At 36.9% G+C, this 17,698-nt stretch overlaps 1 protein-coding gene across 1 annotated transcript; it reads right to left on the bottom strand.

The window, feature by feature from the left end:
- Positions 1-1,124: 1,124 nt before the first annotated feature.
- Positions 1,125-10,060, bottom strand: LOC122006220 (pyrophosphate--fructose 6-phosphate 1-phosphotransferase subunit beta-like). Its single transcript, XM_042561639.1, has 16 exons — positions 9,779-10,060; positions 9,498-9,659; positions 9,248-9,369; positions 9,031-9,084; positions 8,796-8,902; positions 8,585-8,690; positions 8,043-8,106; positions 7,371-7,459; positions 6,771-6,902; positions 6,474-6,644; positions 6,259-6,374; positions 5,825-5,936; positions 3,691-3,775; positions 1,648-1,692; positions 1,502-1,570; positions 1,125-1,403 (listed from the first exon to the last, which is right to left on the bottom strand). The coding sequence occupies exons 1-16, from the start codon at positions 9,963-9,965 to the stop codon at positions 1,327-1,329; spliced, it is 1,698 nt and encodes a 565-aa protein (XP_042417573.1). The 5' UTR covers positions 9,966-10,060; the 3' UTR covers positions 1,125-1,326.
- Between the last annotated feature and the right edge of the window lie 7,638 nt (positions 10,061-17,698).

Genomic DNA, 17,698 nt, shown 5'->3' with positions numbered 1-17,698 from the left:
ATAAATAATATTTATTTACTTAAGCAGCTAGATCTTTAATAATTAATTTTGATAAAATTTAAAATTAAATTATGTTAATATCTGTTTTTTTTCAAAACTTATTAATAATTTTTTTAATTATTTTTATTTAAAAAATATATGTCATAATTCTTTTTAATCTCATATCTTAAGCTGATTATATTAAAAAATATATTTTTTAAGCTGATAATATTAAAAAATATCTTTTTTTTAATCTTTTAACCAATATTAAGTGTAGTATCTATTTTAATTAATTTTTTTTTAATAAGAAAGAGTCTATTATAATATTTTACCCCAGCATCGCCCTTAAATTAATTTTTTTTTTATGTGCATAACAATATTTTATGGATGCGGAGCCACTCAAGCAACTTTAAATGACGAAAGATTCAAGGATAAATTAATTAATAGTAAAAGAAATTTAAAGCATTAATCTCTACAAATAGCGTTCCAAAGAGCACGATCCGAGAGAGAATAACTAATGTGGGTTAAAATGTTAAGTGAGATTGAACCATTTGGATGGAGGACACATGTGTAGAGCAGGACAGGGATAATGTGAACAAGACCGGTAACCCAGGGCCATCTGGATTTATCGTTATCCTTACACAATTCGATCAAGGATCAAACTAGTCTCAATTCGGATGAAACTCATTCAATCATGAGTAAGAAACAGACTGATATAATCTAGTGACCAGGGACACACTCCCCCAGAGAAATTTGTCGATTGTGTGACAACTTTGACTGCCTCATCATGCTATTTAAGCATTTGGTATTCCATGAGAAAAAAAATTAAAATTCAATAAAGTTGGAAAATTGATTCCGGAAATACAATAGCATGAAGTACTAATACAGAATCAGCATATCATGCATTCGCCTATGTCAATAAACTTCTTGTTGCTACTAAGATTTATATATTGTGACCAGATTACGTGGCAAAAGAGCAACATTGTCACCTGATTTATCCAAGCCAACCGCTGTCAATGATAGGGAGTTTCCTTTTTCAAGCAATTAAACTTTCTAAAGAAGCTCGCCTTCAACGTGCAACGCAATGAGCTCATTCAAACAAGTACATGACATGACCTTATAAACATGGCGGTGCACCAAATAAGTTGCAATAGAAAGTTCAAGCAATAAATTCTTGAGAAATTGAGTTTCATTTGATGAATACTCAAATTATACATGAGACAGTCGGAATCATCTCTGGTTCACTCTTATTCTCGAAAACAAGCGGGCAGACATAGGAATATCAAATTTCTCACTTAAGGTTTAAACGAAAATTAAATTCCGGTCTCGTCTCGCTACATCTACCCCTTACGCCTGGGCTCCAAGTTCCAGGAGCAGGGTGTGATTGACATCGTTTGAACCTGGGCCAATAAACTGAATGGGGCCTAAAAAAACAAGTACGAGTAAAGAAAGGATATTGTTCCAAGTTAAAAAATTACAGAAACAGAAGAGAAAAAAAATCATCTAAAAATTGAGATGATACCAGGGCTGATGTATCTGTTCTTGAGGGCCCACTCATCTCGCATGGCTTCAAACTTTTTAAATGGGGCACCTGAAGAATTATTCATACACCTTCAAATAGACTGAATTAAGAGATAAAAGAAACACATACACAACAAGATTAATTACCATCGAGTTCCACCATAGCCTTCTTGATCACTGGCTTGAATTTACCTGGAAGGAATTCATGACCCTATGAGAAAGAAATAGGCCACAGCATAGGCTAAGCTGGAACAGCAATCTTAGGAAGTAATTTTTCAGTAACCCTTTTACAGGTCATATCTCAACGGAACAGCTTATTGTTTGCCAAGCACACTGTCCCTTAGAAAAGACCTTTCTGATTAAAATTCTAATTCAATCACATCCAAGTTGTTCATGGGAAATTATGGTTTTATTACATAATAGTAATTCTATATTGAAACAAATATATTTATTTATAAAAAAATCTTGCTTTGTTCTGTTTATTGTTACAAATCATGAAAAAAAAATATATTTAAGCAAATAGAAAAATAGTAATAATCAATCGCAAATAGCGGATGTTAATTATTAGTCAACTGTAGCATCTCCACATAGTTGACAGATAGCTGAGAAGTCAGAGGGCTTGTCCATCTAACTTCTACATGCGTAAAGAAAGCATACAGAGCACACTGAAAAGGTATCACAAAAAGATGCCTCAATGAACTCACACGTGTTTGGGTCCTAGAGATTGTACTAAAAGAACCCCTAATTGTTACACAACATAAAAATAGACGGGTGAAGCTTCAAAGAATAAAACATTCAATCAATTCAGGAAAATGCTATTTGTAACAAGGAAATGTATACCATCTAATTTGGCTAAAGATTTGGACAGAAGCACATTGATTTTATTTAAAAACAAAATAATAGATTAATATTTACTTTGTTTAGTTTGTTTTTATTTAATATATTTAGAAAATAAAGTTTACTTCCTGGTTCCCCTTCTCCTTTCCCTCCAAATAAACCCAAAGGGAAGGTTGTCTGCTAAACACTAAAAGAATACCTAATTGTTACACAACGTAAAAAATGGACAGGTGAAGCTTCAAAGAATAAAACACTCAATTCAGGAAAATGCCATCTGTAAGAAGGAAATGTATACCACCAAATTTGGCTAAAGATTTGGACAGAAGCAGAATTGTTTTTTTTTTTAAAACAATTATTTATTTTGTTTAGTTTGTTTTTATTTTGATATATTTAGAAAATAAAGTTTACTTCCTGGTTTCCTTTCTCCTTTCCCTCCAAGCAAACCCAAGGGAAGGCGGAAGGCAGTATGCTCACAACATATCACTATGAGGTTAACACTAAAATAATATTAATAAATAAATTATCATTAAGCATATTAATCAAAAAGTGATAATTGGTAAGTAAATACATAATAATAACAAAACACATTATACAGAGGCAAATACATGGAGAGGCTTTCTGGTAGGAAGTCTTTACCGTTGCAACTTGCAAGAAAACACACAACACAACAAAGGCAATATGCATATAATAATGTATATTCAACCATTCAATTATACAAGTACTAAGTAAACTTAAAACTCAAACCCAAATTGACACAATAAAAGAGAAGACACAAATATAATAAAACAATCAAGTAAATTACTTAGTGCCATGTTATAAAGAACCAACTTCTAAGATAAATTGTTTTTAAGAAAAGACAAGAAAAAACTAAAACTGCTGGAATTGCCCACATGGGCAGCTTTTTAGAAGATCCATCTAAAGGGGTCCCTGTCTGATTACTATATGCTCCCCCTTTACCACTACTTAGGCAACTGCCTAAACACTTATTTAGAAAACTGAAGAAAACACAAATTGTGGATTGATTTCTTTTATTCTTTCCCAATAATTTGTTTTCTATACCCCACTATTTTCACTTCCCAACATTTTGGAAACACACCCATTTAATTGTTAGAGATAAGAAGATTATACAAGGGTGAAGTTTCTTCATACCAAATTAGGATTAACTAAGCACACAAAAAAAACCAAGGATAGCTGCAAATCATGTCAGAGACCTGTATGGACATTTTACTACTAATCTTAATCGCTTATTAAAATGCCAGACAGCTGCTTAAGAATCACAAAACTTGGAAATGGAAAAAGAAAAAAGAATAACAGAATTGCATGCAGAGTCTCTGCAATGGCCAAAAGACGTACCGTGCCTCCTTTCTACATCCATCAATGAAGTCAATGCAGTTCCTCCAACAGTCCATTCTTCAACAGGAGCGCTTAAGTTGCCAACCTAAAGGCATCAAGCCAAATAAAAATAATTACTAAAATCTATAAAAACAGAAAATTTTGCATAGCAGATGTCCAAGTCTTGTATTTCCACAACATACTAGGAACAGGTTAATTCTGTAAGGGTCTATTTGGACTGGTCCAAGTAAACAGACTAGTAGGCCAAGTTTAAGGACTCGGACCAAACATTTAGTTGTCTATATATGAAATCTTGACAATGATAGAAAGCAAGTTCAATCTCAAAATAATTCCCTCCTGCTCCCATCTTCTACTTTATCCTTTTCCAGGAGCTGTTAATGATCTATCTAGTCCGTAGCAAACGGCTCGCGGTAAAGACGACCCAAATCCGTTTATAGCTAAGGTTTTGCTAAAAAGCCTATGAAGGTGAATAGATCCACCAGAACGATTTATCTAGTCCGCAACAAACGGCTCACGATAAAGATATCCCAAATCCATTTACAGGTTTTGCTAAAAAGCCTATGAGGGTTAATAGATTCACCATAATAATATATCAATTCTGCAGCAAACGCCTCGCGATAAAGACATTGCAAATCCGATGATGGTGACTTTAGGCAAGGTTAAGCATACAATCATACTTGCATTAGATGAGACGGCCAGAACAAGATGGATAATGAGGAGAGCATGCTCGGAATCACTTATGGATGGACGCTAGGTGCTACCTGGCATGGTGTCACTGATGGATGGAAGGATGATGGAGACATTGATATAGGGTGGCGGGGTGGCATGCAACACGATACCACCTACGAATGGATGATGGAAGCAGTGAGACTGATGGACACTGATGGCAGAGACTGGTCGATGCTTGATATCCCATGGTTTGTGCGGAAGATATGTTATCGACTAAAGTACATTTAATGAGAGATCTGTTGATCTCCCATGTGAGCCCTTGTATGTCATACCTCAGATCCCTTCACATATCTAGGGGTGCAAATGAGTCAAGCCGCTCGTGAGCCGCTTGCAAACAGCTTGATCAAAACTCGACTCGAGCTTGAAGTTGACCGAGCTTGAGCCAAGCTCGAGCCGGCTTGATTAGAAATTGAGCCGAGCTCGAGCCTAATTATTACCGACTTGATAGCTCATTGAGCCAAACGAGCCAATAATAATATATATTTTTATAATATAGAATATATAATATATAATACATCAGTGTTCTAAAAAGCGCCCTAGGCGGCCGCCTAGGCGCTCGATGGTCGGCAACTGCACCGGAAAGGTGCTAAACTATTATTAATTAATTTATATTTTGATATTTTATATTTAAAATTAAAAAATTCTAATAAATCTTATTAATCCGAGGAATCCTCCTAGCGGCGCCTAATCCCCGCCTAGACGGCCTAGGCGCTAGGCGCTGGTCTGGCGCTAGGCGCTGGTCTAGCGCCCGATTAGCGCCTAGCGAATTTTAGAACCTTGTAATATATTAATTTATTTATTAAAAAAAATCGAGCTCGAGCTCATAATTAAATATCAAGCTCGAGATCAACTCTACAGGCTCAAGCGAGCTCGAGTCAAGCCCGTATAAATCGAGTCAAGCCGAGCTCGACCCTTAGCTGGCTCGAGCTCGGCTCAGCTTGTTTACAACCCTACACATATCTAACACTTCATCAGACATAACATGTGTAAGGATCTTTAGTTTTTGTAGGTCGGTGCATTTCTTTAATGATAAATATTTACCTTTCATAAAAAAACAAAGGTAAGTTATCCTAACCCATGGATCGCAAACAACATGAAGTGATCATGCAATAAGAGATCATATAAAATGTCCAATAAGTGAGCAGACAATCAAGTGAGAAAACAATGATTCACAATTCTTTTCCTATTCAACTGAAGTATAATTAACGAACTTTGTAGAAGAATTTATTATATGGTTATTCAAATCAAAAGTATGTCTGAAACTGTACCATGACTGATAACATGTGCGGGCATGTCTAGGCAATGATTATTGTAGTGTGAGCAAAATTTATGCATGAAGAATAACAATGACAAAAAATCCAACATAAATTTTTCATAATTATAGTAAATGATGAAGGTAACAAACTGAGGAAATGAGGCCTGTCTTTCCAGATTGTAACAGAGCTCCTGCAGCATAACCCAATGCGTAGCAGTAGGAAGCATCAAAATTTGTAGGCAAGCCACATCTTCCCTCGTATCTGCAAATGTATATCCCCAAATTGAAACTATACGGCAAAAAGGGGTTAAAATGATATGATGGTTTAGAAATAAAAAAAAAAAAAAAAAGGAAGCCACTGAAAGAGAACATTATTATAAGTCCCAAAATTCCAGACCTTAATCCTAAGTCTTTGCATTCCTAAATGCAAAAATCCAATGTTTCTAAACATTAATGCTTAGGTTAAAAGGAGAAAGATTAACATGATGTTAGGCCTTAAGCTAAGAACTTGATCAAAATTGAATAAAAAAATATACAGGCACAAGGAGAGCCAACGTGAACATTTTGAATCGACAAATTCTTACCCAAAGAAGTGGGATTGTCCCTTAAAATTTCCAGCATATTGACCCACTGATTTTCTCTTCTGCAACTCGGTTTCAACCATGGAGATGAGCATTTTCTCAGTTTCAATTTTGGCAACCTGAGATAGCATATAAGAGCCATTAACAAAATGACTAGCCAATATCTTATCAGAGTATCCCTAAGACTATCACCAACTTCTCTAAGTACTTGGCATCACCTGTACATTTCCATGTGGATCTCTTTCTAGCAACAGTTGCTCTTGGATTACCTGAGGCAGGAATTCAAAGAGAACTTTCGACTGGTGTTGCAGTTTGTTTTTCCACAATCCCTCACTATCAACTACTTCATGAGCTAGGATTTCATTGAGTTCAGCAATAAGTTGTTGAACCTGAAAAACAGTATAAAAATATACGTTATACAGTTGACTCTAAGCCCCACATGGAAATCAATGAAATACCTATTTACTAACTTTGCACCAAAAGACACAAGACGACGAAAAAATGAGAAAACATACCTCAGGAATAAAGTCTATCAGTCCTTCTGGAATAAGAATGACACCATAATTGTATCCAAGTTCTGCACGCTTGCAGATAATGTCAGTAATGAAATCTGTAACATTTTTCAGTGTTTGCTTCTTGACGGCCACCTATAAATAGAAAATACAGTGAAGCAACAAGAGATAATTGGTATAGTGATGAAGCAAAATTTGCAATACATCAAAAATAATAACAATAAGATCATTTATTTCAGTTTCTACACCGTTTAGCCTTTTCTGTTGAGAACACATACATTTTTCTCTAAGCTTTCAAAGAGAGCATCTTTCAAATTTGATGGGCAGTGGAAATATAGACAATTTAGATTAATAACTGTCCTTGAGGCAAAAGTTGCCTTGCCAACACACCACTGAAATTTAAACCCTAAGGAAGTACTTACCCCAACTTAAACAATGCAGGCAACTCTTGATCGCCTTTAGAAATGGAAAATAATAGCATGAAATAATTTACAGGTTAATGAACCAGATTGTGACATGTTCAAAAACAATGAATACATGAGAATACATTGATTGTCATACAAATCCTCCACACCAAATTCCAACATTCAATTAGAAAATCACCTCTTCACCAATGATTGCAATGTTAGGATGTGTTTGCAAAGCACATTCCAAAGTTATGTGAGAAGCAGCACGGCCCATCAACCTTACAACTATAAAAATAAGAGTCAATAGAAGAGCAAAAAAGATTCAAGTAGCATAAATTAGAACATAAATAAGCATAGATAAAGAATATTTGTGACAAAAATCAAAAGCACCAGAGACTTAGCTTAGGTTCATACATTCTTAGTTAACAGGTTTGCACTGGGACATAACTAGAGCATTGTTACTTGATGTTAAGTGATAAAGAAGCACGCACAAACAACTAGAATTTGTTGATTCTCAAATGCTACATAAACTATTCATCTCCACTCTACATGCTGTTTCAGAACTAGACTAGAGATCATACAATGCAGGCCCTTATCAAAGTTTTGCTTTATGATGTAATGGGATAGCGTTGGAAAAGAAATTCAACTCATCCTGCCATTGTACAGGAAGTGAATTCTGTTTGGCGGGTTTATATAGGTTTTAGTGCAAAACTAACTTTCCACCATGTATTAGCATAATCTAGAAGCATCAGGCAGCAGATAAATAAGTATTAAATACATTGGATTAAAGAAAGCTCCATTGGTTCTTAATCATGTCAGTTGGAAAACTATTTAGTTTCAATTTATTGGAAGCAGTTTATGAGCTTACAGTGGTAATATTTTCCAGTTGAACGAGCATCTATCATTACATTTCCAATCATTTCAGAGTAGATCTGCAAAACAAGAAATAAATTCAGAGAAAATGTTGCAAAAGAAATCATGCAGTGTAAGAAACTGGGCAAAGGAGATAAGAATTATCAACAATGTAACTTAAAGTTTGCAACATAAATAACCCTACCAAAACATATATTACTGGTGGAAATTTTCATATGAAATAGAGTATCATACATGCCACTAGACATTGAATATATAAATTTTATGATGACAAATATGGATAAGAAAATAGATGAACACATACAAGTTACAAATTTTGCAATAATGCAATGCTACAAAATCATGAATCAGTCAAAGTCCCATTATGCAAGATTTTGGTAGCAGTCACAATATTCTATATGATCCAAATATATGAAATTGCATATAGAATATATTACATAAACATTTTAACATGTTGCATGACTTAGATATTGTGATCCATAGATGCAGACTATACCAAAGATGTAAAAGAGAGGCAAGTAGAGACAAAATTTTCACCTTGCAAGCTGTGTCAAATCCAAAACTTGCTGGAACCTCCTTGCACTTCAGATCTCCATCAATTGTTTTAGGACATCCAATAACCTGAGTTTTAATTTTCTTTTGCCTATCCATAAGTGAGGTTCAAGAGTGAAAATGGGTCATTAATCATCAACAATAACATCAGAATGAATATAGTAGTAGCTTTATGAATTCTGTTTCAAAGTTCAACCTAAAATTTTCAGCAAGCAGGCATGCATTAGTGTTGGAATCATCTCCACCAATGACAACAAGTCCATCCAAATCAAGTTTCGTGACAGTATCTTCAGCTTGCTTAAACTGATGAGGTAAGGGAACCGAATGTTATATCATAAAAAAACAATATGGGGAAATAAAACTTAGTCTATTTGGCAACTATAACTAGCAATTCTCAAAAAACAAAAAAAAGAAAAGGATAAGAGAAGTGCCTGTTCTGGAGTTTCAATCTTGTCCCTTCCGCTACATATCATGTCAAATCCACCCTATTCAAAACAATGACTATAATAACAATAACAATGACTATAATTGATATACCAGATTTTATCTTTTTCTTCATCATGGGATAACTAGAATACCAATGACTATAATTGATATAAAGTATAGCTTTCAGTGAAAATTTTCTGGTTGTGATGGAAAATTATAAACCTGGTTTCTGTAAGGATAGATGAACTGTGGAGTCAACACCACATACTTGCCCTTCATAATCCCTGCTGGACCTCCTTTAAACCCATAGAGGATGCTGTCCTTTGCCTTTTCTTGTAAGAAATCTAAAAAGAAAAAGAAAAATTCATCACAATATAATATTTGGCGATGACAAAAATAAAACAACAAACCCTCGATCCAGAACAAGTAAGATCAAGCACAACTCAGAGATGTTAATGAAATAGTGCCTCACCAAATATCCCAGATATCACATTGTGTCCACCTGGCGCCTGGCCACCAGATAATACAACCCCAATCTTCAGGCTTGAGGGCAAATCTGAAGGGTCCGAGTCAGCCGGCACCAGCTTTGCCGATGGCTGACCAAATAGGTTAGGAAATAGCTTGGCGATCTCGTCTGCAAGTACCAAAGTTGACGACATTAACATCCAAAAAAGGAAAATTCATCAAAGATGCAAGTAAACCTCCATCCATCAATCAGATCTAGATGATTCCGTGCAATGGTCAAGTAGGTACCTGGGTTTCCGGCCGCAGAGCTCTCAGGGCCATCAAGGAGCTTGAAGGGAGACTTGAGGACTGAAGGAAGAGGAAGAGGATGGTTGAGGCGGTTGGTCTGCACATCGCTGTATACAGAAGCAAGGCGACCGGGGGACGGATCCTTGAAGGGACTGCCGTTGGCGAAGACGGGATCGGCAGTCGCCATGAGCGGAGATCAGAGGCGGCGGATAAGGAGGAATCTGGAAAGGAGATAAGTGAAGACGTTGTGTGTTGTGATTTGTGACGCACCTCTCCATTTTATAGCAAGGGTTCTGAAGTCGGGAAGAAGACCGTCTTGGTCGGGTCTTGCGCCGTAGTTCGTAGGACCAGTATAAACGGTTGAGAACCGGTGGGTTTATCATAGACCCAAAAAAAATTACTTTAACTTCCTAAGTCACAGTTACAATTTACGATTCAAAATTATGAGTTACAATAGGAGTAGACCTGCCATGATCGGACCGGGTCCAACTCAGATTCAGTCCGGATTTATAATCGGGCGAACAGGTCAATTATTGTTGATCCAATTACACGGATCTGAATCGGAATTGGCCCGGTCCGGCCCGGGCCAGATCCGATTCAAACTCAAAACTATCTATTGATTGGCCGTTCAACAATATTTTTTTTAATTGATTTTTAATATTGGAAAGATCGTGAAAATAAGGAAGGAGATCTCATAGGTCATCCGAGTTGGTATGTGATGGGATGTTTGCCACATGAGGTCGCGGGGTCGAAATTCAAGGTAATCGGGGTGTAAATCCTCCGTTCCTGTGCAACTCACCCCACCTGTCACATGTTATCTCAGGATGTTATGGTTTACCTCCCTCGTGATGGTCTTGGGTCGGGTGCGACGAGAGCACTGGGGGCGAGCGATTTCGCCTTTTGTCACGTGAAAATAAGGAAGAGAACCCTTCGTCCATTGATTTGAGAAAAAAAAAAGAAATGGGAGAGGATGGGAAGGGAGGTTGTTGGAGAGATGGGGAAGAAGACAGGGTGAGCTTTTCTTGTAGTTGGCGGAGAAAAAGAAGAGAAGAAGAGATGCAGAGAAGAAAAGAAAGAAGATAAGGAGGCTTCGAGGAGCGTAAAAAGAAAAGGAAAATAAATGGAGGAAAAAATTTTATTCAAAAATTTTATATTTTTCTTAAATGGATGCATTTTAAAACATGATTTTTATATCAATACAAAATTAAAATGAAATTGGATCCTTACCTCTAAATATGGTTTCAATTTAAACCTAATCCAACTTCAATTCAATACTTTCATTTTGTGTTCAAACGATTTAATTCATCTATTTTTTTATCTATTCAAAATTTTATTAATTTTGGTAAAAATTTAAATTAAAATTTTTAAAAATAAAATATATATATAATAATTTTGAATTATTGCAAACTGTAAATCAAACTATAATTAATAGTTCTGAACTGTGAATCGTAATCATCTTACATAGTGTAGGTTAAGGATTAGAGGGGGGGCATGACCCCCCTAGCTGGGAGGGCATACATTAGATTACTATCTAAATGCTCCATCTCCATTCGTAATTTCTTCTGTTCCTTAAATCTGCAATGCAGACACCTTTTCCTCTAATTGACTTGACTCATTTCAATTCGAGTTCATCACTTTCGAAATTGTGCTCTAACACCATGATGAGCAAAAGTAGCACTGAGTTTAATGAGACCGATGCAGGAGGACAAGTTTACGGGCACATCTCTATCACTTTCTGACACCCATTTCAATTTCTTATACCTCTCTTTAGAGGGTTCGAATGGAAGTTGATTGAGAAATCAATGAGCGAGATGGTTGCAAAGCAAGTAAGGCAAGCAAGTTCTAGCAACAAGCAACAGCTGCAAGTTTCAAGGGATGCCTAATATTGATTCCTCTCTAGTACCTTGATACGAAGATTTATTAGAGGCTCTCATGTGTACAAAAAGAGTCAACAAATGACCATATCAGTCCTAGATTCTGCTAACCAAATATATATCCATTATGCCTTAGTGATATGGCGCTACTCTAGCCAAGAATCTAGGAACCTCCATTTAAAGTTGATTAATGCGCCATAAATACATGGGAAGAGGAAAAGACAAAGGCATGCTTTGTTGGTGAAATTTTTCCTGGATCAAGCTTGACTAGGTTGACTAAGCTTGAGTTGGCTCAAGCTTGTGTCTTGATAGTTGAGTTTTGATATTTGATAATGTATGGAGATTGCAGGTGCAATTGTCCATATGAGATATTGACGGTCAAAGGTTGACCAGAAGAGTCAAGTAAGTCAAAATTGACCAGATACTTGACTGGGTGGGAAGTCATAACTGAAAGTTAAGTAAGGGCAAGACCAACGGAAAATTGGAAGAAGAAGAAAATCTAAGTGGAGTCAGTTTTGATCGGACATTTGATGTGGAAAGTCCTGGTGAGTGAAGCCACATAAATTGAAAAATCTTGGTGAGTAAAGCTAGACAGTTGAAAAGTTCTAGTGAGTGACGCTAGGCAGTGAGAAAAGTCCTAGTGAGTAAAGTAAGGCAGTTGAAAATCCCTAGTGAGTGAAGCTAGGCAGTGGGATATCCTGGTGAGTGAAGTTAGGTAAAAGCCCTAGTGAGTGAAGCTAGGCAGAGGGAAATCCTGATGAGTAAAGTCAGGTGAAAAGTCCTAGTGAGTGAAGCTAGGCAAAGGGAAATCCTGATGAGTAAAGCTAGGTGGTGAAAAGCTCTGGTGAGTGAAGCCATATATATAGAAATCCAGGTGGGCAAGGCTGACCGGACATCTGGTATTTAGAAGTCCAAGTGAGTCATGGATGACTAGACACTTGGCACGAGACAGGAAGTCTAAGTGGGTCAAGATTGACCGAACACTTGGTAACAAAGTCGCAGGAGGTCAGGGCTGACCAAATGCTAAGCACGAGGAAGTTCAGCAGGTCAAGGTTGATTAAATGTTGGACAAAGGAACCCTAAACTTGTGTTTGGCAAGATAGGGCTTGGCAATTGATCAGTTAATCGATTGGGAGCACTATCGCGACAAAGGCAACCTAATTGATCAGCCAATGGATTAGGTTACTCTAATCGATCAACTGATCAATTGGGAGTTTATCACAATCACGCAGAGGGTTTCCTAATCGATCAACTGATCGATTGAGATACGCCAATCTATCGGGCGATCAATTGGGCTTAGATTTCTCGCGATGACACGAGGAAGCCGGAATCGATTGGTTAATCGATTCTGAGGTCTTCTGTGATAGCACAGAAGGATTCTGGATCGATTAGTCAATCGATTAGAAGATAAATATTGTGCAGGATATGAGATTTAGATGGTCGAGATCAATCAGATCTGACGTGACAATCGATTGGGAGCAGACCCAATCAATTGGAAGCCCTAAATCGCAGAATATAAAGGTGATGGTGACGTTCAAACAAAATAATGCTTACATGATTCTTCTCCACTACTATTCACCAGACTTTGAGATTGAAAGACAAGTGTTATTGCACTTTCCAATTGGTCCAGAGACATCTACAAGTCACAAGAGATCAAACAAGAAGATTTTCATTTGTATTCTTATGTATTTACTTCTTGTTTTGAGTTGTATGCTTGTGTGAGTTTGTATGAGATTTCTGTTGGATCGAGACATATGTGAGGGGGGTGAATCATGTGATTTTTAAAAACTTATCTTTTTGGTTTTATAAAGTACAGTGGGCAGCGGAATTAAAATACAGAAACAAAGAAAACCAAAACACAAGTACTCAAGTGATTTACTTAGTTCAGAGCTTTTAGCGACTCCTACTCCAAGACCTAAGTCCCGCGGACCTATTGATAAGTAACACACTAATAACCTCTTATGGAACCGCCAGAAGAGGGGATTGAATACAAAAAGAATAGGAACAAGTGTAACACGCTACACTTTTCCTTTTGCTATAATTAAGTACAGAACTAAATTCCGTTACCTAACACTTTCAAAGATGATCGGCTTAGGCTTGGTGTTGGATGACTCCTCAGTAGTAGTCGGACACAGCAACATCGTAGTAGAGTAACAACAAGAAGCTGGAGCAGTTGAAACTTTAAACGGACGCGTAGAAGACCGTAAGGGTGTATTTGGTTCAAGTTATCATATATAACCTTGATAATGTGATTGACAGGTAATCATATAACTAAGGTTATGGGGAATAAAGCATAACCAAATATTGTTTGGTTCAACTTAGGTAACGTAATAAAAATTTATTTGTTTAAAGGTTTTAATAAATAACATAGTTTAATATTTTACTGTATTACCCTCACATAATAATAATAATAATAATAATATTATTATTATTATTATTATTATTATTATTATTATTTTAAAATTTTACGTTTTTCTTTTTTATATATATTTTTACTTTTACTTTTTTTTTCTTTTTTACGTTTTTGTTTTACTTTTTCATTTTTTTTACATTTTTTTTATTTTTTTAAATTTTTTTTATGATTATATATATATATAATGTTTTTCTTTTTTTTTTTCACGTTTTTCTCTTATCGGAAGGTATTTTTAGTAAAAAAATCGTTAACCCCAAAATCAAGAAAAATCTCAGCTTTTTTATATTTTTCGATTTCGGATTGCATGCCCCTTTTGCTGACATATCAAACATAAAACATTACTTGGGAATCATCAATTACCTAAACCAAACAGAGTTTTCGTTGTTAACCTTGGATGGATAACCAAGATTATCAAGGATAACCTCCAACCAAACACACCCTATAAGTGATGTGTAAGACGCCTTGGTCGAGATGCTATTTTATTGAGTATGGAAGGTGTCTTCCATAGCACTAAAGACGCCTTCAATGCGTAAAATCTGATTTCGAACAGTTCACCTCTTATTGTCGACGAAATCTGATTTTATCCGATAAAAGATATCTTCCGAGTCTTCGAAGGCACCTTCCACAGTACTCAAGTCACCTTCAAAGCTCCCGAAGGCGTCTCGAGTACTGTTCATCCGAGATACTTTGTGCTTATTTTGCCCTGTAAAATGTGTTAGTCCAATACTTAAGCATCTAACCAGCAAAACAAAGTTAACACAAAAAATAATAAGTAGTAATAATTAGTTCATATCCTTCCAGGACCAGGAACTAGTTAAGGTTTTAGTTTAAGGATCCAAAATGGACTTAAACTGGACCAGCACCTAAAGTGTAAACTTGGACTCGTCCTCACCAGAACTCTCTCCTCCAGTAACTTACCTTCGCTTACCAACTTGCAATCTATTGATTAGCCTCTTGTCCCACTAGGTCTTCTTACCAATTGTCAAGTCCGCAGACCCAACTAGACTTCGGCCAATTATCAGGATCCGCGGACCCAACCAAACTTCCTGCCAAATATCATGTTGGCCCTTTGACCTATCTGCGCTTCGCACCAACTATCGAGTCCTCAAACCTAGTTGGGTTTCATTCTGGTGTCAGGTCCCCTAGACCCGTCAATCCCTGCATTCTCGGTAAATGCATTAGATTACAAAATCACCTAACTTAACTCACTTGTCATTTATTAAAGTTTGGGTTAGACCGTTAGTGCAAATTGCACCAATAGTTTCTCCACCTCCGGATTATTCCGAGAATGAGTATTTTTTATAGTGGAGAGTGTGCTCGTGTGTGGATCCTTGGATTAGTCACCTCATCTTGAGATGGACACCAAGAAAATCCTTTGTGTTAGCATTGGAAGAGTTCATTTCAAGTTTTCCGCTGCAAATCATCTTCAACGAAGCGAGACGAGTTATTCACTCCCCCTCCCTCTCTAGCTCCCAATATACTTAATATAGGGGAAGCAGTCGCAAAAGAGAATACTCGATTTGTATTTACTACAACTTTATTAAATATTAGGAAGAAGTCGAGACAAAGATCGCTTTTGTTTGCAATTAATATAGTATATCATTAAACAAGAGGAGAGAAGGTCACTGATAATGGTATAAAATGGTATGTCAAGCACGAAGGGAAGGGAGGACATCTCCAAATTCTTCTATATTTTTATTCCTCTTCCTATTACTGCTTCTAACTTGAGCATCGGAGCGGGAACACCAAGGCAATCCCTAGCGCCCTTCTAACCCTCAGCGCTTGTCTTTGTCCGCTTTCAAGGACTCAAGAGATAGTGGTTTGTTTTCCTTGACATCCTTCTGTTTGATAGTTCTAGTGAAAGAAGTCAATGTATGTGTTAGCTCACCAGTGAGTTGTCCTCAAGAATTTTGGTGTAGGATTAAATTAGTCTCATCTGTGAGAACGTATACCTGAACCAAAATACTCTAATGGATGACATTGAAAAAATCTTTGTCATCACCATGATCCCGGAGAATTTCAACAAACATGACACCGTTATAGTGCAGCAGCAAGGGATTGGAATTTCTTAGGCATAATTTTCGTTTGACCGTGTGCTAGAAGTTCACATGTCTTTGTCCTAATTTCTGTTAGCTTTCAATAGTCAAGTTACTTGGTTCTAATCAGTAGTTTTTTTCCAATGGATGGCCCTTCTCTAAATTGGAATAATCTAATCTGAGGCTTTTCCCGATCAGAGGCTTTTCCCGATCAGAGGCTCTTCTCTATTTTTTCTAATCAGCAGCCCCAGCCCCCAAGCAGCTTTGATCGGCTTCAATTAGCAGTCAATGGCTTCACCAATCAACAAAATTTCATTTCAATTAGTTGTGATTGGGTCAGATGGTACTCCTAACGATACTTCTACTCATTCTTATTGATACAAGTCTGATCGGTAGTTACAAGTAGTTATGATGGGCAAATTCCAAGGCAAATCAAATGCCCTCCGAGGGGCAAAATAAAGGCAATTGTGGGTCATCTGATCGGTGGTCAAAGTGATGCAAGATGGAAATTGCAATCAAATGCAATGGACAATCACATACAGATGGAAGATCCAATCAAATGCAAATTATTCAAGGTCATATGCAAATGGAAAATACAATTAAATGTAAGCTAGCCAAACATTCAATTGGAAAATCCGATCAGAAGCTTCACCACATGTTGGAATTTTTCCAAATAGGAAAATCTGATCAGCTGCTTCATCAAGCTCGGCAAAAATACAAGGTGACATGTTGATAAAACTCAGCTTCACTCAGCAGCAACAGGGAGATCCCATTTTCGATCAGTTTCAATGGGCAATTCCAATCAAATCCAAAGCCAGTCAAATTCCAAATGGAAAGTCTCCAAAAACCAAGCCGATCGGCAATTAAAATCAAAATCAAATAAAGTAAAATCTGGTCGGCAGCCCCCTCAACTTCATTGTGCTTCACTTGGCAAACAGGAACAATCCTCGACCATCACTTACAAAATTTCACATGGCCAAATAAAGCTCGACCAACTCCTACAATTTAATCAGCATTTCGGCTTCAAATGACAAACATTTATCCGATCAACAGCTTCTATCGGCCATCCCATTAGTAGCTCTAGCCGGCAGCTCAATCAGCTCATCCATCTTACTTGACAGTTTGAAATTATCCATTCAAGTCATCTCACCATATATGTCTAAACTTACTTTGCTAATTTTAAATTCAGAATATATCTCTTTTGTCAAAATGAAAAGTTCAGGATGGTCGACACTTCACCTTGTGTGAGCAAAATCCCAATTGTCAAAGACATCCTCCAAGTGAGGGTTCAACCTTCCCGAGCCGAAGCTAACAAAGACATCCTCTAAGTGAGGGTTCAACCCTCCCAAGCAGAAGCTAACAAAGACATCCTTTAAGCGAGAGTTCAACCTTCTTGAACAGAAGCTAACAAAGACATTATCTAAATGAAGGTTAAACCTTCCCAAGCAGAAGCTAACAAAGACATCCTCCCAGTGAGGGTTCAACCTTCCTGAGCGAAAGCTAACAAAGATATCCTCCAAGTGAGGGTTCAACCTTCCCGAGCAGAACCTAGCAAAGACTTATCCTCTAAGTGAGAGTTCAACTTTCCTAAGCGGAA

This window comes from Zingiber officinale, chromosome 7B (genome assembly GCF_018446385.1).
Source record: "Zingiber officinale cultivar Zhangliang chromosome 7B, Zo_v1.1, whole genome shotgun sequence".
NCBI lineage: Eukaryota > Viridiplantae > Streptophyta > Magnoliopsida > Zingiberales > Zingiberaceae > Zingiber > Zingiber officinale.
This window is presented reverse-complemented; position numbering and strand designations above follow the sequence as displayed.